At 38.1% G+C, this 24,254-nt stretch overlaps 1 protein-coding gene across 3 annotated transcripts in view; it reads right to left on the reverse strand.

The window, feature by feature from the left end:
• The window catches only part of CHN1 (chimerin 1), a 182,808-nt gene that overhangs the window by 61,615 nt on the left and 96,939 nt on the right, over nucleotides 1-24,254 (reverse strand). For 2 of the 3 annotated variants that reach the window (XM_070508138.1, XM_044768685.2), the window contains one exon: nucleotides 13,490-13,778. In XM_070508138.1, the coding sequence (XP_070364239.1) occupies nucleotides 13,490-13,778 (289 nt within the window). Of the gene's footprint in view, nucleotides 1-11,129; nucleotides 11,203-13,489; nucleotides 13,779-24,254 lie in introns of those variants that run through there. The other variant, XM_014851652.3, reaches the window with a different exon arrangement.

A 24,254-nucleotide genomic window follows, 5' to 3' on the forward strand; every position in this document is an offset into this window, starting at 1 on the left:
ACCCACTTAGTCTACATACTAACACAAGCCAAGGTGCAGTCTCTACGATGACACCAAGCGGCATTTGGCGGAAAGGTCTGGTTGTCCTCTGTGATTTCATTCTTAAAAATAAAGGATGCACGATTACGACACACCTGTAGGATCCTGTGATAACTCACCATAAACCTATCACCCCCAAAGATACCCATGTTATTATAATACCCACCCTCAAAAGGATTCCTATAAAGATTAAAGGAGATAATCTGGTAAAGGACTTTGCACACTTTCTGACATACAGAGGCTCAATTAAGCACTAGTTATTTCTGTTATTCTTAGTTTTATAACCCTTAGAAATGTATTTTGGGGAGCTAGAAGATACTTTCAATGTCCTGAGGCCAAAGGTAATTACGTCACTGGCTCAAAGATTTACAATCCCAGTCAGTAGCAGAGCCAAGCCTGTACTTAAATCTGCCTGTTCTACCTCTTAGAATCATAAAAAGTTCTCAGAAGTACAGAATCTTAAGTCTGAAAAACGTCTTGAGGGTTAACAAAGAGAACTTATGGGTTGTGAATCAGGACAGTTAGAAGGGACCTGAATGACATCTACAAAGCTGAGTCCTTCAGTTTACAACTGAGGCCCAGGGAGGCTGATGACATGCTTAAAGTGACATCATTAAAGTCCTAAGACGAGGATCCAGATCTCCTGTCCAAAGAGATGCACAATAAAAAAACGGTTGTTTTGGGTGTGTGTAGGGGGGAATGGCTGGATAAATAGGAGATAACATGCCATAATCAAAGCTCCTTTTGAAGAGCTTCTATTTGAGGTAAAGGTGAATCTCTGTAGAAAACAAGTCTTAAAAAATAAGGAATTAAGAGAGGACGGGAGGCTGGCCCCGTGGCCAAGTGGTTAAGTTCGCGCTCCGCTTCAGTGGCCCAGGGTTTCACCAGTTTGGATCCTGGGCACGGACACAGCACTGCTCATCAGGCCATGGTGAGGCGGCATCCCACATGCCACAACTAGAAGGACCCACAACTAAAATATACAACTATGTACTGGAGGGCTTTGGGGAGAAAAAACAGGAAGAAAAAAACAAAAGATTGGCAACAGTTGTTAGCTCAGGTCCCAATCTTTAAAGAAAAAAACAAAAAAAGAACTGACAGGAATAGCATAAGGACAGCATTTGAACTAGATGCTTGGACGGCTCCAAAGCTACGACCAAACGCTAGCATCTACGGCTACAGAAAGTCTTACGAGTCTTAACACCACATCAAATGCTAAAGATCTACTACTATGTAAGTATTCTGTCCTAGAGAGAAAAATAAATAAATTTAGCTTAAATGTTTAGAATATTTTTGTATAAAACCACAAGTGAGGCCGACCCAGTGGCGCAGCAGTTAAGTTTGCACACTCCGCTTTGGTGGCCTGGGGTTCGCTGGTTCAGATGCCAGGTGTGGACCTATGCACTGCTTGTCAAGCCATGCTGTGGTAGGCGTCCCACATACAGAGTAGAGGAAGATGGGCATGGATGTTAGTTCAGGGCCAGTCTTCCTCAAAAAGGAAAAAAACCCAAAACCCCGAAGTGAAATATTAAAAATACTTGTTTTACAATCTAACATCACTATGATTTACAAAACACATATATATGAAAAAAATAACCCCCTTTGTAATAACTATGAACACTGCTTCCAAATAAAGGCATCTGTCCTATTCACTATTTAGGCAAGGATTTTGGGGGGTTTTGTCTATAAGGGAACAAAGGGAATTCACTATTCACACTGAAATAAGTGGTAATTAGAATGTTACGTCTGCAAGATAGCAAAATAGTCCTAGTTTATATAGCAGTTTCAGCTAAGCCCCTCTTGTGCACGCTGCAGATGGAAACCGTGAAAATCCATTCCCCTCCAAATGCTTCATTAATTTAGAACTGGGTAACTCTGAAGAGTAGACAAGCTTGGCTATGATTACATATGAAGCTAATGTACAATTTTCTACATTCCACAAATGCAGAAATATGCTTCTCTCATATAAAGTTTTACACAGTTTAAAGATATAGAGTATTCCAAGAAAAACAATTGTACACGCTTTTAAGTTATCCTGAAAGTTAATTAAGTTATAAATCTAAATTTTTGGTTAGTTATCCTTATTCCTAAAGAAATATTTATTTTTAAAGTATTAAATATTCTGGAAAGAAATCTTTTACTTGAAGGGAAAAATTCATTTTGCAAAAATAAACAAAATTCTAAATTTAGAAAGTCTATTAAAAAGACTCTAGTGTAATCCTAATCTGAACTAAGCAAAAACATTTTCACTTAATGATTTAAAGACCGATTACTTAAGGAAGATTTATTATAAAAACATAGCATGCAGGAAAAAGAGCACTGGTCACTTAAGAATGAGATTTCTTGGAAAAACACTTTCTCTCTATATATCCCTGTTTCTTCATTTTTAATATTCTAGGTGTACAAGATGGAAAATTTGCTTCATGATAAGATCCATGGTTGTCTTGTTCAGTACTGGGCACAGTAGCCCAAATAAGGTACTCAATTACTATTTATAGAATAAATGAATAAAAAATATATTAAGAGATTGCTTAAGTAATTACTATATACTAACACAATAGAATATTATATAGACATTTAAAATAATAGAGCAGAAATACACTTATTCACATGGAAAGATTTTTCACAACCTAATTGTCAGTAAAGCAAATTACAAAGTAGTTCATATAGAAGAAACATGTTTACATGTTTTCTCTCTTTCTTCTCTCCCTCTCTCTCTCTCATACACACATACACAAACTCTGGAAGGATAAACAGGAGAATATTATTGGTTATGTTATCTGTCAATAGTGGGATTTGGTGTGATTTTTATATTCTTACTGTTTTTCATTGCTTCATTATTTTTGTAAGCAATGAACATGAATTACTTGTATAATAAAAATATTAAAGTTTAAAATAATCTTTGCATAGGAAGACTAGAAGGAAACCCACCAAAACATTAACATACAGTCATCTTTGGATGGTGGAGCTATGAGCAATCCCCTCTCTTCTCTTTTTTTGATTTTACAAAATAAGATTTTACAAAATCTTATTTTTTAAGATTTTTTAATAAAGAACACGTATTTCTTTAAGACTAAGATAAAACCTCTTAAATTCATTAATTACATTTATCAACACATGATTCATTTTTTTAAAATTTAAGAACAGTCTTAGGTAACACGATTGGACTTGTTCACAAATATGACCTATATATATTAGCAGGACACGATGAGCTAGTCAGTGCAGATAAAACATTCTTATGATTCTCTACTACTTTCACACTCTGGTACTCCCCTCTCTCCACCACTATTCCCAGTCCTCCCAGCCTTAAGAAACACGAGACCTCCACAAGGTGGCCAATAAACGAGGCAGAGTGCCAAAAGAGGGTCACAAGGGGTTTAGAGCGCCTGAGGCCTGCTTGCTTAGCAAGCAGTTCCAGATCACTGGAAGGCCTGCTCTAGTCAAAGTGCATTGAAACCATTACTAAAATTAACATGCAAATCATTTAGCCTATTTTTAAGAAATCAGAGTGAAGTCAAGGTTCTGTTTATATTAACATTCCCCTCATTCACTCACATTCCAATAGGTTTTTCTGAGGGAGGCAGGAGAAAAGTTACAACCATGTCTCCAGAAATTTTATACAACCCATAGTCCACCTACGGGGGCTTCTTACACAAGGGAACACTGTCCTTCACCTGGGACCAGGCAGAGAACTCTCTAGTCTACAAGACTCTTGAGTGGGTTGCACCTGCAAGTTTTCAAAGATTCTAGGAAAAGAAATCTAAGTGCTCTAGTGGCCTTAATAATGCTGGAAAAACAAAAGCTTTAGTGGTGGTCCATAGAGAATTCTAGAATCATATCACTGCCACAAAGAATACCTTTTCCCCTTTGAGTAGACTAGGACAGGGAAGCAGAACAGTTTTTCTCATTGTGACACCTGGTAGAGCTCAGAGAGAGTAGGGGACACTCTTCTTTCCCATCAGCTTCTTTCCCTACTCCTGTGGGACCTATTCCGAGCCAGAGAGGAATGGCAAGGGGACAGCCAGTGATTAAGGGAGAGCTGGCCACCTTCTAGCTGGCCGATTGCTTCTGGCTCAGGTCCAAGATCCCAGCAGAGCAGAGACCTTCCTCCCTGTACCTAAGAATCCTCTCTCATTGTATACCCAAATTGATTGAAATCCTTATTACAGGATAAAAAGTGAAGAGTCCATAACGATAGGATTGAAACCTTCAACAACTTACAGTGCCTTGCAATCGCTACTACACACCAATAATTCCTTAGCTGCTCATATTTCCCTAAAAAAAATGACGTGAGAAATTTTTACATCTAAAATGTACTTAAAGATAATAAGATGATGTGTTTATAATAAATAAAAAGAGAAAAGATGACAGTAAGGAGTGCTGTAAGTGTGGAAAACTAAAACATAAAATAGGATGTCACCTGTCATATCAAAACTTTAAAAAAATTTCTTGTCCTGATAGAAATCTACTCAGTGGTTTCCCTGGGGCAGGGGGTGGGGGTGGATTTTCTACGGAGGGGCACTAGGGAACTTTCTGGAGTAATGAAATACGGTATATTTGATTGTAGTGGTGGTTCACAGGTGTATACACTTGTCAAAGCTCATCAAACCATACATGTAATGGTGTGCATTTTACTGTATGTAAATTATACCTCATTAAAGTTGACTTACAAATATTCTTGGAAAATGAGCCTATAAAAGAGATACAGGCTCATGTGTAGAGTTTCTGCATTACAAGGAAAACCAGGACTTTCTCAAGGGGCAGAGGACTATAGTTTTTTCCTATGAACTTGGGCAGCAGCCCAAAGTCATTCTAAAGTTACTAAGCAAACTACCCACAACAGGGACCCCTTCCTGTTGAGTGGGTGGAAAGATGGCAGGTGTAAATCTCTTAAGAATGTGCTAAACAACCCACAGCTTGTATATAAAAGCTTCTGCTTTTGGAGGGAAGTTTTACAGTAAAGGTGACCTTTTATCAAACAGTTCTGGTAAATAAGTACAAGCTGCACTAACTTAGAAATTATCCAGGAAAATGTTTAAGTTGTATGAGATGTAAAATTTAATCATGTAAATTAGGTCATCAGGAAATCTATAGCACTTAGTGAGTTTTCACTGAATGGTTTTAGAAGCTAAGGAAATAGAGGATAACAGGGCTGATTCATTCAAGTTACTGAACAAACCAGTGAAACGAACGCAGCAGCACACTTAAAAAGAGGTAACAAACACGGGCAAGATGAGTATCTGTTAGAGATGTTTATAATTTCTTTTTTGTGTGTGTGAGGAAGATTGGGCCTGAGCTAACATCTGTTGCCAATCTTCCCCTTTTTGCTTGAGGAAGATTGTCACTGAGCTAACATCTGTGCCAATCTTCCTCCATTTTATGTGGGATGCCACCACAGCACGGCTTGATGAGCGGTGCTAGGTCCACTGGGTGCTAGGTCCTGGGATGTGAACCTGTGAACCCCGGGCTGCTGAAGCAGAGCACGCAAACTTAGCCACTACGCCACCAGGCTGGCCCCTAGATGTTTATAATTTCTCATTGAAAGAATCTAATTATTATAACGCTCAACTTTGAGCATTTTTGACTGGTTGTAGTAACTTGAAGGAGATCCAACAAGAGTTAAGAATTAACTCAGGAGGCCATAGAAAAACTGTTAAGTTCTCATAACTTGAGTGAGGAAAGGCTCAGGAGATGGCTATGACTTAGCAGTCTCTGAGAGGTCTAAATATTAGGGAGAAAAAGAAATGACTCCAAATATTAAGGGGAATGTGATGGAGCAAAAAGCATAAGATGAAAATTACCAATCCAAATCATTCAGCATGAGATCTAAGGTGAGGATTTACTGAAAGTGGAGAGCTGATTCTTTTATAAATGCCCACAAAGTTAGTGTGTGAGCATCAGGGGAAGGCCAGCTTGTTGCTTGATAGTCTCCACTTGCTTTGGACCCCAAAATGCTATTACCCTTCTAAAGCCACCCGAGCTGATTTTTGTTCCACAAAATTAAATGAATGGGGATCTTGCCACCAATGATTATTTCCCCACCAAAACGCTAAAGCCTCTGAAATAGCAATTGTGAAAGAATTTCTAGTAGCTTCCGTTTCCAACCCTCAACCCAGTAATTTAAGAGTTATTTTATTTGTTTAATTAGCCCATATACAGAAATCTTCCAAAACTGCAGCTGGCTTGGAAAATTACAATTTGGTCTTCCGTTGGCCTGGTTCTTTTGAGCTGAGGAACTAATATTTATCTTCCATCTTCCTCTTTCCATCTGGTTTTCCCCAACAGCTTTCAATTACTAATCCTTTCTGTGGGTGATAAGATGGAAGGACAGATGAGATTCACACAGATCATTTCCTGGGCCCAGCTGAGTTTTCTTTAATCATTACAAGCATGGGATTCTCTATGGGGTCCAGATTGTCCCTACACACGACTGACCACCACGAGTTTGGGGAGATGCCACTCTGCCATCTTGGCTTGTTTGAATATATCCCTAAAGAGGTGCACCTAGTCACCACCCTCACAAACTATGTCATGTCACAAAGACAATTTTTCTGTACCTCAGATGGTTTATCTGTGGAATGAGGAACGGCCCTCCCTACCTCATAGAGACAATCTAAAGATTGAGTTCTTAAAGAGAAAAACATAGAGTACCAAATCAAGTTGAATTACTACACTTTTCTTTCTCAGGCTCAGGACTAATTTATATTAAGGCCTTGGATCTGGCTGAATTCATAAAATATACTCATTTATTTGTTTGTTCATTTAGTCAGTCAACAACTGTTTATTTAAAACTTAAGGGGCCAAATCAAAAGTGAAATAATATTGAGGGATTAAAGCCTTAAACCTGGGAGGGAATGTCAGAATGTCATATTAATTTCTAATCCATGATTCTGAAAAATTAGTGTTCTTGTCTACAAGAGTGTTTTCTATGATTTACTGGGCTATCACAGTAGCAAACTCAAATCAGAAAAGTACAACTTAATATTTATTGAACTCCTGTAATACTAGACAGATGATACAGGCAGCCTGCCTCCTGCTATCAAGACATCTAAGTGTTAATTAAATAGGGTAGAAACAATGAAAACATTTAAATGTAAGTTCTTTCAGGTGGGGCTTATTTCTTGCATATCTTTCATTAGGCTAGGCTCTGATTCCTTACAAACAGGAGGCATGCAATAAGTGCTGAATTAAATGCAAGTAATTTTGATAGAGATGAGTTAGTTCATGGAGACCTAAGAAGAAATGGGGACAATATTTCTGCCATGCCCTTAACTTGTTTAAATTCCAAGGTACCTTTTGAGTAACAAGAATTTGTTTATAAAGAACGCTCATGAAAGGCTGTTTAGAAAATGAAGTGTGAAGATATTAAGGCAAAGGAAGGAGAGGATTTGCCCAGCTGGAGTTAAGAGAATAGGCAGACTTAGAAGTTGGGGAAATTTGAGAAATCCTAATGGGCTCAACATGGAGTGCAGGTTCAATAAAAGTTCACTGACAGGCGGAGAAGCAGAAAGAAGCCTTCACTTGTCTTACACTCAGGGAAAGCAGAGTTAAAATATTGGTCAATACTAAAATGCAAATACCACAGGAAAATAACATATTTTAGCCGTAAAAGTCATTAGCGCATTATTGAGCAAAGACACATGCTTACTAACTGAACACAATTAGAGGTATCACAGCATAATTAAAAGACAAACTCCACCTTCTTGATGAATCAATTAGGAGCCTTTTGATGTCATCTAGCGTACCAGAGGGCAGTTGGAGTACTGAAAAGATGGATCTTGAAGAGAAAGCTGAACATGCTGTTTCTAGCAAAGGCTGGGGGAATAGTACTCAGACCCATGAATGGGCATCTGGTTGATGATTGCTCTGACCCCAGAGTGCAATAATGTATCACACTGCCCTCTACCTTTCCAAGTAAGGCCACTTCGTGAAATCTCATTAATATTTATAACCACCAGTGCGATGGCATCCATAGTCCTCATCTAGAGACTAGGGCAAATTGAGCCCCAGGGAGGTTAAGGCTTGCTCAAGACCACACAGATTAATACATACTTATATAGTTATATAGTGACCGTGCAGGCTTTTTCCCCTTAAACTCTACTTGATTCTTTCCTTCTCTTTTTTGAGGAAGATTAGCCCTGAACTAACATCTGCCACCAATCCTTTTTGCTGAGGAAGACTGGCCCTGAGCTAACATCCGTGCCCTTCTTCCTCTACTTTATATGTAGGACGCCTGCCACAGCATGGCTTGATAAGCAGTGTGTAGGTCCACACCCGGGAGCCGAACCAGTGAACCCCAGGTCACCGAAGCAGAATGTGCGATCTTAATCGCTGTGCCACTGGGCTGGCCCTCTACTTGATTTCTTAAGATGTTTACAGAGGAGGATAAACCCACATTAGAAGTTCTGTGTGGAATTGTAGTCTTCCTCTTAAATAACAAATTGGACTTTTAATGCAAATAAGTGACTCTGGCCCATCTGGCAGTTCTCTAATAGCCTGTTCACCCCTGGAACAGCTGATCCTAACCTTGAACAAGCCAGAGTGGAGACTTGAATGTGTAAATGTGACTGGGGGAGAGAGGGATGGACGCGGCTAAGGCCGGGCTAAGGAGGAGGAGAAGAGGAGCAGAGCGTGGGGAGGAGCCAGGAAGCAGAAGCAAAGACCCCAAAGCCTGGGAAAGCACAAGGTCGAGAAATCAAACACAGTTTCTGCAGCTTGCCTGGTGCCACCCACTCCTCTCATACTGTTACTTTTATAATGATTAAGTTTAAGCGTTGGCCTTCCTGCTGATTTCTACATTGAGATTATACAGATGCAGATAATGTGTTATATATTTTTTTAAAGCAAATTCAGAAGATCTGCTTTGTGGGAGACTAAGACAATTAGCAGACCAGATTGCCTGTTCTCCTTTTGATACTCCAGGGACAAAGACTCCTGTCATTTTATGCAGGTTTCCAAAGAAGGCCAGCAGTTATGGCAGTTTTGGGCAGGGCCCCAATTACATTTCCACTTGAAATTTCACAAGGCTTTTCAATACGTATGCAGTCTGATGATCCCCAAAGAAGTCTTTAAGTAATGGAATTTAAATGTAAAAGAAATTCCTTAAGAACCAATTAATCCAACAGTAGGCCAAGTACTGCATTCATCCCCAAATTCCAGAGGAAGAACACACACACACACACACACACACACACAGAGCCTATCTGGTTGGGCGAAGTTTCATAAAACCAACAGAGTGATTCTGCACATTTGCACACCCCTGCCATCACAGCTCATCCTCACACGTGAGGCAGGTTTGGAGCTGAGATGACTCAATCCAGAAGTAAAGAGGTTCTGGCTAGATTCAGAGTTCTGACTGACTGACAGTACAGTTTCTGAAATGTAAATTCTATGTTTTATTTGACATTTTATATTATTAACAGCTACATGAGACATTTTCTAAAGCATGGTTTTTGGGGATTTAAAATCACATTATTAACAAGTAAAATTATCATAAAAACTATTGCATTCAGCCATTGGTCCAGTATCTGTTGAAGTAAATATATTAAAATCACTACTTGGAAGAAGGAACTATTCAAATACAGTTCCAAGATAAATTTTTTAAAAGTAACTAAAAAAGAAAAGTAACTAAAAGCTGGCTTCTTGGCCAGTCTGGGCTGCTAAAGTTAAGGTGCCTCCCCACCCCCCCCCCACCCCCCCCACCTTTTCTGGTGAGGAAAATTGGCCCTGAGCTAAAATCTGTTGCCAGTCTTCCTCTTTTTGCTTGAGGAAGATTGTCGCTGAGCTGACATCTGTGCCCATCTTCCTTTGTTTTATGTGGGATGCCACCACAGCATGGCTTGACAAGCAGTGCTAAGTCGTGCCTGGGACCTGAACCTGCCAACCCTGGGCCACCAAAGCAGAGTACATGAACTTAACCACTACGCCACTGAGCAGGCCCCAAGTTAAGCCATCTTTAAAGAGAAGGAAGTCTGGCTTTTCAATATGCTGCAATTTCATGACTAAATGTCTCTCAACATTTAAAAAAAAAAAATTTAAAAGTCTCTAATCGATATTTCACACTGAAGAAGCAACTTAAAGAGTTAATGAGAAAAATGACATAGATATTGCTTGGAAAAAAAGTTTTCCCATCACAATAGGCCACCATATTTCCTAGGGACAACCAAGAATCTTTAGGATTTACTTCCTGTGGCCAAAAAAACATTACGGCCATAAAACCATCCTTCCAACCTTCCACAAAAGCTCAGATGCTCAACTTACTCCTTAAGGACTGAAAAAAAATGCACATGGAATTTTCCTCCTTCAATATTACAACAAGCAAAGACCTTAAGAGATTATCTGGTTCAAAATTTGCCAGAGTGGGTTTCATGAAACATTATTTTCCTGAAATGTTTTGAATAGTGGCAGGGTGACTCAGATAAGTTTGAGAGCACTCTTGGAGACTCACAATGCACACTAGGCCATTAACAAAGCTGGGAAGCCTAAAGAAAAGCAACAGCTAAGTGTTTTTTTTTTTAAAAAAACAATTTTTATCAAATCTATTTCAGCACAGAACTCTTTCAGCAGTAAGTATTTATTATAATCCTGTAAAATCAGTGTTTTGTAGAAAATCTCTTGTCATACATGAAGAAACTCAAGTTCAGACAGGCTAGGGGATTGTCTCCATAAGCTAAAACCAGACCTCACTTTTCAAATCCCACTTCGGGGCTCTTTCTAGTCCTATATTATTTCCTAAAACACCTCCCCTCCTTGAAGGATCACAGATTGTAAGATCCTTGGAGATCATCTAGTCCAAAACCCAACTGTTCAAAGTAGGGAAATGCAGTCTCAGGGAAGTGAAGCAATTTCCCCAAAGGGACACACAAAATCAACTCCTACAGTCGAACTAGAATCTAGCTCTTAATTCCAACACTAGTATCCTCTTTAGGACAGCATACTAACTCCTGCAAAACCAACACTTTTTGCCTCTGCGGAAAAGGAATCCCAGACCAGAAGGGCTTTCGCTACTCAGGACCCGGTAAAATATTTACTAAACCATACTTGTGTCAATAGGTATTTTAAATCAATTAAACATGATTGTCTTTACTTACAAATGTCATCCACTGTGACAGGGAATCAATGTTTCAAGCTGTTGAACAGGTCATCATCCCTGTCCTGTTGGATGACACCTGTAAATAAAATAAATCTATTTTTGAGTGAGTAGATTTTAAGCCAACTAGATTTAAGATGCATGCAGTCTGAAGCAAAGAATAAATGATTCTTTTTTCTTTGCCAGGAAACATTCGCCCTGAGCTAACATCTGTTGCCGATCTTCCTCTTTTTTCCCCCACCTCAAAGCCTCAGTGCATAGTTGTATATTCTAGTTGTAAGTCCTCCTAGTTCTTCTATGTGAGCTGCCGCCACAGCATAGCTATTGACAGGGTAGTTTGGGTCTGTGCCTGGGAATCGAACCCAGGCCGCTGAAGCAGTGAGGGCATCGAACTTTAACCACTAGGCCATCAGGGCTGGTTCTAAAAATGATTCTTAATAATGTACTGTTGGAGAGAGATTTTTTCCAGAACCAGTTATTTCACTATGTAGCTATCACTGGCCATCAGCACAAGAGAATCCAGGTAATGTAACATGTAATGTTGCCAGAATTCATAAGAAATCATGGATCCTAGAGCTAAAAGTGGTCCTCTGGGTATTATCTACCTCAGTCTCTTGCATCTGTGAATATTATTTTCACTTTGTAGGAGGGACAACTAAAGTCCTGTGAAGTTAAATGAGTAGCCCAATGTTAAATAGCTGAGTGTCTTTAGCTCAAATCCCTTGATATTGAAAAGTACATACAGAACACATTAGCAAAGGCTACTCTACCATTAGGCTGATCAAATTCAAAAGACTCATAGGTACACATTTTAAAAAATATTCCACAAACGTTAACTTAGAATATTCTAGCATATTTGTATAAAACATAATATCAGTATTAGATATTTAAATACAAACATTACTGAAAAATGCCAAGAATGGAAAATAACCAAAAGTGAGAAAATGGGAGTTAGAGAGTTGAAAAGAACCATATTAAATACAGCATGCCATTTAGGATTCTAGATTGCGGTTATTCCAAAAAAAATTTGTGGTTCCTAACAAATATGAGTTTATAAAAAACCATTTTCTACAAATTTTCTACACTCTGTAATTTAAAATGTTGGTTTGTCTGTAGCCACAAAATACCACTCTAAGTAAGATCTGCCAGAAACTAAAATCTGGGCTGGACAATGAAAATTTAAAATTTCCATTCTGTACCTAACTACTCCAAGATAACTGGAAGTATTTTAGGACAGGGCCTTGAGGTACCAGGGCTGCTACAATAACATTACCACCAAACTCAGATTGAGCGCTGCCCAGGTGCCAAGCACTGTCTATTTTACATGTGCTCTCTCATTCCATCAATCCTCACAACAACTTCATTATCATTACAGTTTCACAAATAAGAGCATCAAAGCACAGAGAAATTAAGTAACTGGCTGAAGTTCATTCAACTGGTAAAACGGTAGAATCTGCACATAAATCTATTTGGTGACAGAATCCAAGCTCAAACCACTATACAATACTGTATTGCTTTAATACGGCAACTGAAGAGTCTTGAAAATCTAAGAATGAATTAACACAATTCTAATTAGAATACATAAAGTTGCCCCAATTAAATCCCACACAATATAAAGCATCAGGAAATTCTTTTTCTTGGAGGTGAGGGGGAGGGAGGGACAATTATCACCTTAATGCCAAGCAATTAAAACTTCTGATGTTAACCTTACAAATATTATAATTAAAAATAACAAATGAAAAACTTAAATTGTCTTTTATAGTTAAAGAAAGTAAACCTTCCTCATTCAATTATGTCTTAAGAGGCCACAAAGAGAGAAATCCTCCTCTTACTCAAGACTGACTGATTCTCAACATAGTATAAGTTATTGATGGAGTGAATTTAATCATGCACATTTTAAAAATATGGATATATATCATTCTGCCAAAGAACAGAGCTATTTATAAACTGTATTACCTTTAAGGGAAACAAAAAAGTAATTTTGATAGATAATGCAACTCCTCAATTTCTTATGTAATATAACTATCTTTTCTTGATCATAAGTTATGCTTCTGACCAAAACCCCTGAACTTTTTTACAAGGGGCCATTTTCCAACATATTTTTAAAACTTTGAAACTGATCAAACAGGAAATAATCAGGAGTACAAAAATATACCTGACATATTTTAACTGAACAAGAATTAGAAATTTGCAAAGCTCAGCAGCACAGAAACTACACATTAAGGAAAACGCATATCCTTTTGAAGCTGTGAGAAGTCAATCTCAGCTGACCGTGGAGAAGTCAATCTCTTCGGGCAACAATGGCTTTCTTACAAGGCCCCCAAACAGAAGAAGATAAAGTGTGGTTTCATGGTAGCTTACCCTTTTCTCTGATACCCCATCCTGGCCTGTCGAATCTTTCTCATCATGTGTCTCTTTCAGGACTGGCATATGTTTTTGGTATGCTGGCTCTCTGTTTAAGGTTGTGTATCCTATGTGCTCATAAATGGGGTTTATCGTCATCTTGGCAATGTATTCTGCTGCCTTGGTTTCAATATAGAGAGTAATCAATCCATCAGTCACCAGGTCGTGGATGGACTCAAAGCGCTTCTCCCCAACAAAGTGTTTTCCATCGTAGTAGAGCCTGAAGTTTCTGGTTTGACTTCCAAATCTGCCTCAATGAAATGGGAAAGATGTTTTTAAGAAAAGTAAGCAAGTGAATTCTTTCTGAAAAGAAAAAAAAAACTATCGCTTTTTTTTTGTGTGTGTCTTCTTTGTTTGCTCAATAAACTGTGGTTAATTTCCATGAATTGTCTGGAATACAGAAAATTAAACTTTTGAACACAAAGAATGAACTTGCAACAACTAAGAATAACTCGCCCAAAGGATGTCTGCTCTAGAAGGAAAAATGTATTCTTATTTATCTTTTTAAGCTGCCTCATTATGCCTGTAGGAAAAACAGGGGAAAATAAACCTCACATCCTATTAGAACACATTCTATATTCAACTGGTCAACTCCATAATACATGAAATTTCTATATGAACATGTTCTCTTCAGGTTGATCAATAAAAATATTCAACGTACTTTACAGCCCAGAATTCATGTCCTTTAACGGGAAACCCCATTTAAGGCTCCTCTGAGTATGATGTTAGCAATTATCTAAAGTCAAGCCGATTCCAGAACCTGAGTCATACAGTAGGGCAGGACGGCACAGAAACACACTTTTGCTATTTCTAGCCTTGGGTCAAGGACTTGTTCTTCCCTTTTACACTGTCATTCTTCTGCTTGTTGAGTCTGGGCAAGAAATGTTCGCGATACATACGGCACATAAGTCATAAACTACTGGACTCCAGAAATTCTGCTTTCACTTTTGAGTCATGTTTGGTGACATACTTTAAAAACTGGAGAATGGTTTATTTTTACGATAACTTCAGCTATTTTGCGTGCTGTAGCAAAGTTCAGAAATAAATCCAAGCTGGCATGACTAGCATCAGTGTCCTGGCACAAAGACAAGGCAAGAACGTGCACTGATTTTAATGGAAGCTGATGCCAAAAGGCACCAAGGGCCAGTAACATGGTCTCCCAAAGGTAGCCCCAAGTGAACCTCATTAAAAACTAAATATATCAGGGGCCGGCCCGGTGGCACAGTAGTTAAGTTCACACATTCCACTTTGGCAGCCTGGGGTTCACCGGTTCAGATCCTGGGTGCAGACATGGCACCAGGTGGCAAGCCATGCTGTGTGTGGTAGGACTTCCACGTATAAAGTAGAGGAAGACGGGCGTGGATGTTAGCTCAGGGCCAGCCTTCCTCAGCAAAAAGAGGAGGATTGGCAGCAGATGGTAGCCCAGGGCTAATCTTCCTCAAAAAAACCCCCAAAAATCTAAATAAATCAGAAAGGATATATTTAATTTCCTTGTTAAAAATACACAGACTAGAGATGAACAAAAACACTAAAATAATAGCTGCTTAAGTAAAGTGTTTAAACAGGACTACAAATTTATGCAATAATATTATTCTGGTATAGGTTATATTCCAGAAGGACAGGAGTTAGAAACAACTTAAGATTTCACTTTTAATGTCCTTAAAAAAGAAAACAAAATATTTTTTAAATAATTGTCTGAGGTAACCCTGTTTCTGTAGTTCAAATTAGACTTTAATAATTATTTAATCTAGAACCCAACATTCTATTCAGCTGGTCCTTCTTCTAAAATAAAATTTATCCACTTTTTGGTTCTTTAAAAGCAATTAAATTTTGATTTACGCTCAAGTGAATGATCTACCTAATTCCACTTTCCCATTCTCCATTTTCTTCCAATGTTAAAGACATATTTCTTTCAAGTAAATTTTCATTATAATGTAAGCGTAAAAAATTGGAAGGTAAAATTTCTACACCAAAGTTAAATATAAAAGTTTTTTTTCAGTTTAATATACTGCTTTTATTATTTCCTCTTTGTTAATATACATTATCCGTCATTGAGAAGTAAACAGGAAAAGCCACTTTATAAGTTTTATAATGTTCTTACAACAATAAACACTCATAGCATTGTTTAACACTAAGTCCCTTTATATTTCAGTTGTATTCAGAGGCATTTCAATGAGAGATGAGACCATTTTACTCCTGCAGGGGCTTCTGATTTTACGGTGGCCATTTCCACAATGAGCATGGCACTTAGTAAAGACTATCCAAGCAATGGCGCCAGGCATTTGACACTCGATTGTCTTCTGAAATCCGAGAAGTATGAGAGGACAGGGCAGAAGGGAAGATGGCTGAACCAGCCTCACCTGGGTTGGGATGGTCAGCCTGAAAGAGCGGACTCTAGGGTTAGACTTTCTGACACTTTACAATGTGGCTATTTCTAATCCATCCAAGGGGAGGATTTCCTGGCTACCTCTAAGTTATTGGGTGAAAAAGTCTAAGTAAGTTTGTCCTTTTCTCTTTCTCAACTCAGTGACTTCAAGAGCCGCTGCATGGTTCCCAGTTCCTCCCCAGCTGGCGCTTTCCGCTCTAGACTTCCAGTCCAATCAAATTTCCAGTCTCAAGGGAGCTGATCAGACAACTAAAATAACTCATAACGAGTTAATTAAAACTTAAGCTCAAAGGACAAGAATATGAATTTCTACTTTGGAATTATGATTGATTTTTCTTTAAAAATTGCATTATTTTTACCAAAGGAACTGTAGGCTTTCTTTGCCTACTCTGAATTGCCCTCTCTTTTACTTTGGAAGTTACATAGAGAATAGCATCACAGCACAGACAGAGACATGTTCCCTTCCTTGATCTGAAAGACAGGACAGAAAATCTTTGAGCAAGGTGGGGGACGGATATATCTGTTCTAGGAAAAAGAGCCATAAAAAGGAAGATGCCAAATCTAAGGACAAAAAAAGAATCCTTCCTTACAAAAGTTCACCACTCACAGATTGTCATTTATGCAACAAACATTTAACAAGATCCCCAGGAGCCTTGTTAAATATTAGGCGGTTCATAATAACGTTCCTGTTCCCTCAGTAGCCTCAATGGGAAATAGACAAACATAAAAACAAGTCAATACAAAGACAAGATGAGCTGAATTTTAAAAAGTTCATCTTTAGATTGATTTCTAAAAAACCATTATAAAAATGTATAAAAACCTTGTTCTTATATAGAAAAATTACATTTCTGTACAGTGATTCTTGAAATCAAGTGACTTCAATATCTTCCTCACATTATGAAACCAAGAAACTCACTGTTTAATAAGATCTCAGAGCATAAACACTTGAGCTGACATAAGATGTTAGAGCATCTTCCCATGTGCAAGTACAAAAGCACCCCTGCCATCCTGAAATAGGGTTGGGACAGGGGCAGGCAAGTGTGGGTCCTATGTGTTAACAGAAAACCTCTGGCTCTGGCCGCAGACAGAGTAAGTTTAAATTCTGGATTTGCTGCTCGTTAGCTGGGTGATTTGGAGAAAATCGTTTTTCAGATTTTGCATCTAGAAAACAGGAATAACATTACCCTACCCTACATGGTTATGAGGATTACATAAGAATATTCAAGTCAAAGCTAAGTACACAGCAAGTTCAATGAACGGTAGTTCCCTTTCTCCTACTCTGCTCGCTTAGGCCTCTGCAGAGAATAACAGAAGGAGTTATCAAACAATAAAGTAAAACAGAAAAGATATTCAATAAATATGCACTGAAGGGGGTTGAATAAATAATGGGTACCACTGGTTGTACAGGAATATCTCTGCAAAGGTTGATTTTATAGTCAACGGAAGGCCAGGAGGAGGTCTTTGTGAATTTTTCTTCTGGATGTCCTTGGCTAAGTTTACACTCCTCGGTTAAACAGAGTGAGACTACAACAGAAGGCAAAGAGTGGAGAAGGAGAGAAGCAAGGAGTCTTTCCACTGCGCCTCAGGAGTTAGGTCTCTGAATTCAAAGGAGAAAGGTGAGTAATTATAGCCAGATTGACAGCAGGACACGCTAACTGGATCTAGTGACAATGGCTGAATTCTAGACTGCGGAGTACTGATCTGTACAAACTGTTAAAGCTAAACCATTTTCCCTCCATTTTTATAGGAAAATTTTCTTTTTTTCTTTTCTTATATTTATTATCTGCCTCTGCCCTTGCTTTTTAATAGCTGTTCATTCTTTGGTGAACACGTCTGAAACTGTGTAGACCCTGCTCTCACCTAGATAGAGTTCAACAAAATAAAAATGCGTTTTCTCCAAAGTGGTACTGTAGTTAACAAATAGAAAAGAAAGACTGGGATAATCTGTTTTGAACTGCTACTGTTGTATATAATTACCACTTTCTAGAAACATCTTTTTCCCCAGTGATTCCAGGTTTTGGTTTTCATGTTTTAAAAAGCTGTTTAATGCTGTGCCCAGTTGCGTTCAGATGAATTTCAAAATATGTAATTCTAACATCTAGGCTTTTAAAAGTGAACAAAACCCTTAATATCATCCTTTCTATTTTTTAGCAAGTAAATCATATGCATAAAAAATTCAGTCTGGAGGTACAAAGTGATGAAAATAAGTATAAAGAATAGCCTGTGGGATTTTACTTTACTTTCCTTAAAACCAAGAATTAGTTCTGATTTGAAGTCAAAGTATTTGGAAGCATCTCTTCAAAGGAAAGCTCCAAGCTAACAGATGTTTTCTGTTAACAAACAGAAAACAAAACATATACAAACAGACTAGTCTAAGTTAACAATAAAATGTTAGAACTATTTCCAGAAACCAACATGCAAGAAAAACTTTATTTGTCATAACCGTATATTTGTGTATTGTTCACCAGAATCAAAGAAGCTAATCTAATGACAAAATACAAATATCTCATAAATTCATCTAATCAGAAACATACTCTTGGAAGAGAAGTTTAAACAGAGACAAGAATATGAAGAGGTCTTCATCTAAATACTAAAAAATGAGTTTAGATGGATTAACTAAGAAAGACTAAGGAAGACAGAACACAGCTATATAATACTTTAAAATAATTTCTCCATCCGAAACTTTGTTAGGATACTACTTTTGTCTATCTTATTATATAATTTTGGATGGTAAAATGAGGCAAAAGTATTAAAATATGTGAACTAATGATGGCATTCCTTTGGCAGAATAAATCATCTACAGGAAAGGAGTAAACCAATGTGCCTCACTAAACCTCCAAAGGCGGCACAGGCAGTTCTGGAAGTTGGAGCTGATAAAGAAGGGTTAGTTGAAGGTCTGTTTAAGAAGCAGTTAGATGTCCCCCCACCCTTTCCAATCCTGTCCCCAACGCCACCCTTTCCCCACTCTGGTGGAAGACAAGCTTTGTTCTCTGGATAGGGTAAAACGAGGAAACTCTGAACTGAGCAACACCAGACAAAATTGAAGGCACACGTACCATGCTGAAAACTAAGTTGAGGTTTTTTTGGTGAAGGGGATTGACCCTGAGCTAACATGCATTGCCAATCTTCCTCTTTCTGCTTGAGGAAGACTGTCGCTGAGTTAATATGTGTGCCCATCTTCCTCTCTTTTATGTGGTATGCTGCCACAGCGTGGCTTGATGAGTGGTGCTAAGTCTGTGGCCATGATCCAAACCTGTGAACCCCAGGCCGCCGAAGTGGAGTGCGTGAACTCAACTACTACGCCACTGGGCTGGTCCCCTAAGCGTAAGTTTTAAATACTGAAGATTGAGACCTCCATCTCTCTGTGGCCCCACGTTCTCAGAAGGCTTGTACCTTTCCTCACAGGAGAGTGGAAGCTTCTTGCCTGGGAAATCTGATCAGCCCAACTGAAAAGACTTAAGAATAGAGGCATCATTCTCTAACTGGAAGGTTTCTCTCAAGCTCTCAGAACTACTGGTCAGCTTTTTAGTGCCAAATAAACTTAAATAAGAGCAGTCAGCCAAGGACCACTTACATCTGAGGGAAATCTCCCTCATGAAGGACAAAGACGGATAAACAAACAGAATCAAAGCAAGTTGGAGGAAATAAGCCATGCAAGGAGATGAAAAAAATTTTTTTAATTGTCAACATGCTCAAAGGAACAGAAGTAGGATGCCTCCTATTTCTGTTCTTGAACAGGATTTAGCAAGAAAAATTAGGATGCTGTAAAAAAAAAAAAAAGGAATAAATACAGAATACACGGAAAAATAAGTAGAAAAAGTGAATATAGCATAAATGAAAATCTTAAAAGAAGAAATGAAAGACAAAGTTAAGAAAATATTCAAGAAGAGCAAAAAGACAGAAAGATGAGAAATAAGATAGAGACTCAATCCAGGAAGTCTGACATCTAAATAAAAGGAGTTCTGGAAAGAGAGAACAGAGAAGACAGAAAAGGAAGAAATCAAAGAAATGGACAAAAATAGCAATACATCAAGAGGGTAAACATGAAAAGATGCTCAAAGAGTAGTCCATTAAATGCAAATTAAATCCTCAGAATGGCAAAATTTAACAAGTCTGACAATACCAAGCATCAGCAAGGATACAGAGCAGTTAATATAACCAACATATTGTTTAACAAAAGGGTTTTATATTATTTAGTAAAGTTGAATATATGCATACCCTACAACATACAATCCTATTCCTAGGTAATATCCCAAACAATATGAGTAATTACAGGCACTAGGATACACACACACACACACACACACACACACACACATAAATACATACATATATATACACACACATGGCAGCAGCAATGTCCAAAATATCTAAACCTAGAAATCACATAAATTCCCAGGAAAATAGAAAAATTGTACTATACATACTACAGTGGTTAATTTTATATGCCAACTCGGAGGGTGTTTTCAGATGAGATTAACATTTAAATCAGTGAATTTTGGGTAAAGCAGGCTGTTCTCCATAACTCGGCGGGCTTAATCCAACCAGCTGAAGGCCTGAATAGAACACAAAGAGTGGCTCACTGAGCAAGAGGAATTCTCCAGGAGACTGATTTTGGACATCGTCTGCACCACTGGCTCTCCCGAGTCTCGAGCCTGCCGGCCCTCACTGCAGATCTGCGCTTGCCAGTCTCCACAGTCACATGAGCCAACTGCTTCCAATAAATCCTATTCTATATAGACATCCACACACGTATCCTACTGGTTATGTTTCTCAGAGAATCCTGACTAATACAGTGAAATACTATACAATAAGGAAAACAGATACATGCAACAGCATGGATGAATTTTTAAAATATAATGTTGGGAAAAAAGAACAAGTCGCAAAAGAATACATAGTGTGGTTCGATTAAATAAAGTCCAAAGGCAGGAAAATCCAACTGCAGTATATAGAAATCTACATATGGCTGGGAAGACTATGAAGAAAAGTACGAAAAAGAACAATAAAGTGAGCACAACAGTAAACTATAGTGTGAAAGGTTGAAACAATGACAGAGAGGACAACACTGGGAATTTCTGGACTACCATTAATATATCTTATGTGGTAGGGATTATATAGGTTTACACATATTTAAATGTAATCCATTTTTAAAACTGTACATATAAGTTTTATATACTTTTCTGTATGTTTTATTTTATAATAAATGTGTTTAAAGAATAAAAGCAAAGAATATAGCATCCAAATGGCAGTCGAGGATCTTAGTCTGGAAGAAAAACCAATTAGAAACAGACACCTTATAAGTGTTTCATATTATGGAACTTAAGAATATAAATTTAATTACAGAATTCAATGATGAGTTTTCTAAAATGAGATGAAAAGGGAGATTATGAGGCTAATAAAAACAAATTGAGTACCAAAATGATATCACTAGTAATATTTATATTAATATTAATTATTAATATAGTTATAAAATAATATTAATATATTAACTAGAAAATCTAATAAATAACTAGAAATGGTAGGGTATAGGACCGATAAGACTGAAAAGCAAATTGATGGCATGGAGTAAGCTTTGAATAATCCCACTGGATGCAGAGGACAAACAAAAGAGTAAATCAATTAGAGAGTAGATAATAAACACAGAAGAGCAAGAAAATCCAACATAAAAAATTGTCCCTGCAGTTCAGATGCCAACAAATGTAACAGAAAAATTACTCAGAAATGGCCTTTTGGAAACATTCCAGGAAGGGAAGAAAGAAAGAAATCTCAAGACTGAAAGAGCACGCTGCTTAATGGATAAGTTTATTAAAGAACTATCAACATTAAATATATCCTGATTTAAGTTACTAAACTTGAAGAATAAACAAAGAAGTTTTCAGATAACCAGGGAGGAAACAGTGTCACCTTCATATGGGGGGAAAAGCAAGATTGTTCTCAGACTTCTCTACAGTCAGAATAAATGTCAAAAACAATGGTGTGATAACCATAAAGTGGTAAGAAAAAATACAGTGAGGGTACTCTATCCAGACAAGCTGTTGTCTAAATTAAAGACAACAGAGAGACATTCCTGATATAAAGTTATAGCTTCTTTTCAAAAACAGTCTTTAGGAGCCAATGAATGATAATGTTAATTTTTTGTTTTTTTACAAATACTGCATTTAGTAGTAGCAATTTAACATTTTAAAATATCAATACTTTTAAGAAATGCCTGGAATTTTACTTAAGTTAATAAATGACCATCTTTCACAACAGAACCATATTTATTCGAATTTTACTTCCACGAAATGCACTGAATCTTTCTTCATCATGAACTGGTGGATGAGTTCCTTTATGTCTTTAGTTAACAGAACCGTTGTAATGAAACCAAATCCAAGCAAAGGCTTGATAAGTGGGGCCAGTCTTGGACCTGTTGCACCACACTAAACGGTCTTCAAGAGGCCCCACAGAACCAAACCCCAAAGTCCCTTAAATTCAGGGGAAAGCTTATTCACTGGTAAAAATCTCTTTTGTATTTACTTTTAGCAATAGTTTCTTACATTTTTAAATTTGTAAAATCTCTCTCCTACTCATCCCCTCTTCCTGTACCTACTCATTCTTCCCAACCCCTAACTCCAGCCTTCCTCATTTCTCTCATAATCTCTTAGCCAATGATCATTATACAGAATGTCAGGGGTACGTCAATGGATGTCATGGTCAAAAATATGAACAAATAAATGCACACTGCTTTCTTGTACTTTTAACACAGTCAGTGATATTGTGTTTTATACTGACTAGTGATTCAGTCAGGTTGGCAAGGATAATTTATTTAAGCAAGTATATGTCAATGTCATTCCAAGAAGGAAAGTATATGTACCATACAAATTTGCAGCATCACAAAAGCACACCTCCTATTTCAGTCAACTGTTCAATTTGATAGCTAACTAAATTAAAATGAAAGATTCAAAAAATGAGTACATGTTAACATAATTAAATGCACATGACCCAACCAAACATATATGAAAGAAGAGAAAATGACAATTTTCTGGCACTGTAATGCCTGGCAGAGCTATTAGTTAAAAATGTGCTTTGTTGAACCTTACCTATAGCTGCTGGTTCATCTGCCAATCATGAAATAAAAATGTATGTTGAATGAGTAAAGTGTAAGAATTCTGGCTTCTCTTACTCTACAAAAATCTTAAATCGGAAAGATGAGACTCTGAAGACAGAAGAGAGCTTTGTGATTGTAATGTTAATGCGTGTTGGAAATCCAGGCCCCCACGTCGCACCCTAGACCTTCCGATTCAGAATCTGCATTGTTCACAAGATCCCAAGGTGATTCCCACGTGGCTTAAATTTTGAGAAACACCAGTCTCACCCAACGGCCTCAGGTTATGGATGCAGCAACTAAGAGGATCAAGCTCCTAACAGTAAAATAGACAGGCTAATAAAAATAAACCCCAACCCCAAACAAAATAAGATTTCACAAACTCCATCCATTGCTTAAAGTAAAATAGTTCTCTTTCTCCATTAGTAAGGACTACTTTATAACCTCTCCCTAGGAGCCTCTTACTTCAACAGCAGTTCACGGATCCGGTTCTCGCAGGCCTCTTGAGGCACTGCCAAACCAACAGGTCCCCAACCAAACTTAGCAGTCCTCTCACCCCTTCTCCCCCTCAGAAAACCACTCCTCCTCCAACATCCCCTGACACGACCACCACCCCCACACTCAACCTTGCCCCAAATTTCATAATTATCTGAGATTCTTCAATCTCCCTCTACATTTAAACTTTTATTCACTGATTGAGCTTTCTGAATCTACACAGACTTTACCCAATCTGCCTACAGCCACCAGTTTATTCCAAGAGAAATCCTACGACATCATTTTCCCTCTTGAACATTGTTAACAGTTCATTATTGCCTATAAGAAAAAGTCCATTGGGGCTGGCTGGTGGCGCAGCAGTTCAGTGTGCGCGCTCCGCTTCGGCGGCCCAGGGTTCGCCGGTTTGGATGCCAGGAGTGGACATGGCACTGCTTGGCAAGCCATGCTGTGGCAGGCGTCCCACATATAAAGTAGAAGAAGATGGGGATGGATGTTAGCTCAGGGCCAGTCTTCCTCAGCAGGAAAAAAAAAAAAAAAAAGAGGAAGATTGGCAGCAGATGTTAGCTCAGGGCTAATGTTCCTCAAAAAAGAAAAAGTCCAAACACTTTAGTAAGCCCCAAGCCCTTAAGAATCAGTTATCAGTTTTACTTTTAAAGCACCAGAGGCTGGCGTGGTGCTTTGCACATATTAGGCCCTAAGTAAGTGGTGGATGAATAGAATTAGGAGGGGCTTCTTTACCACTTTCCTCTAGTTGGCCA

Source organism: Equus asinus, chromosome 4 (genome assembly GCF_041296235.1).
Source record: "Equus asinus isolate D_3611 breed Donkey chromosome 4, EquAss-T2T_v2, whole genome shotgun sequence".
Classification (NCBI taxonomy): Eukaryota; Metazoa; Chordata; class Mammalia; order Perissodactyla; family Equidae; genus Equus; species Equus asinus.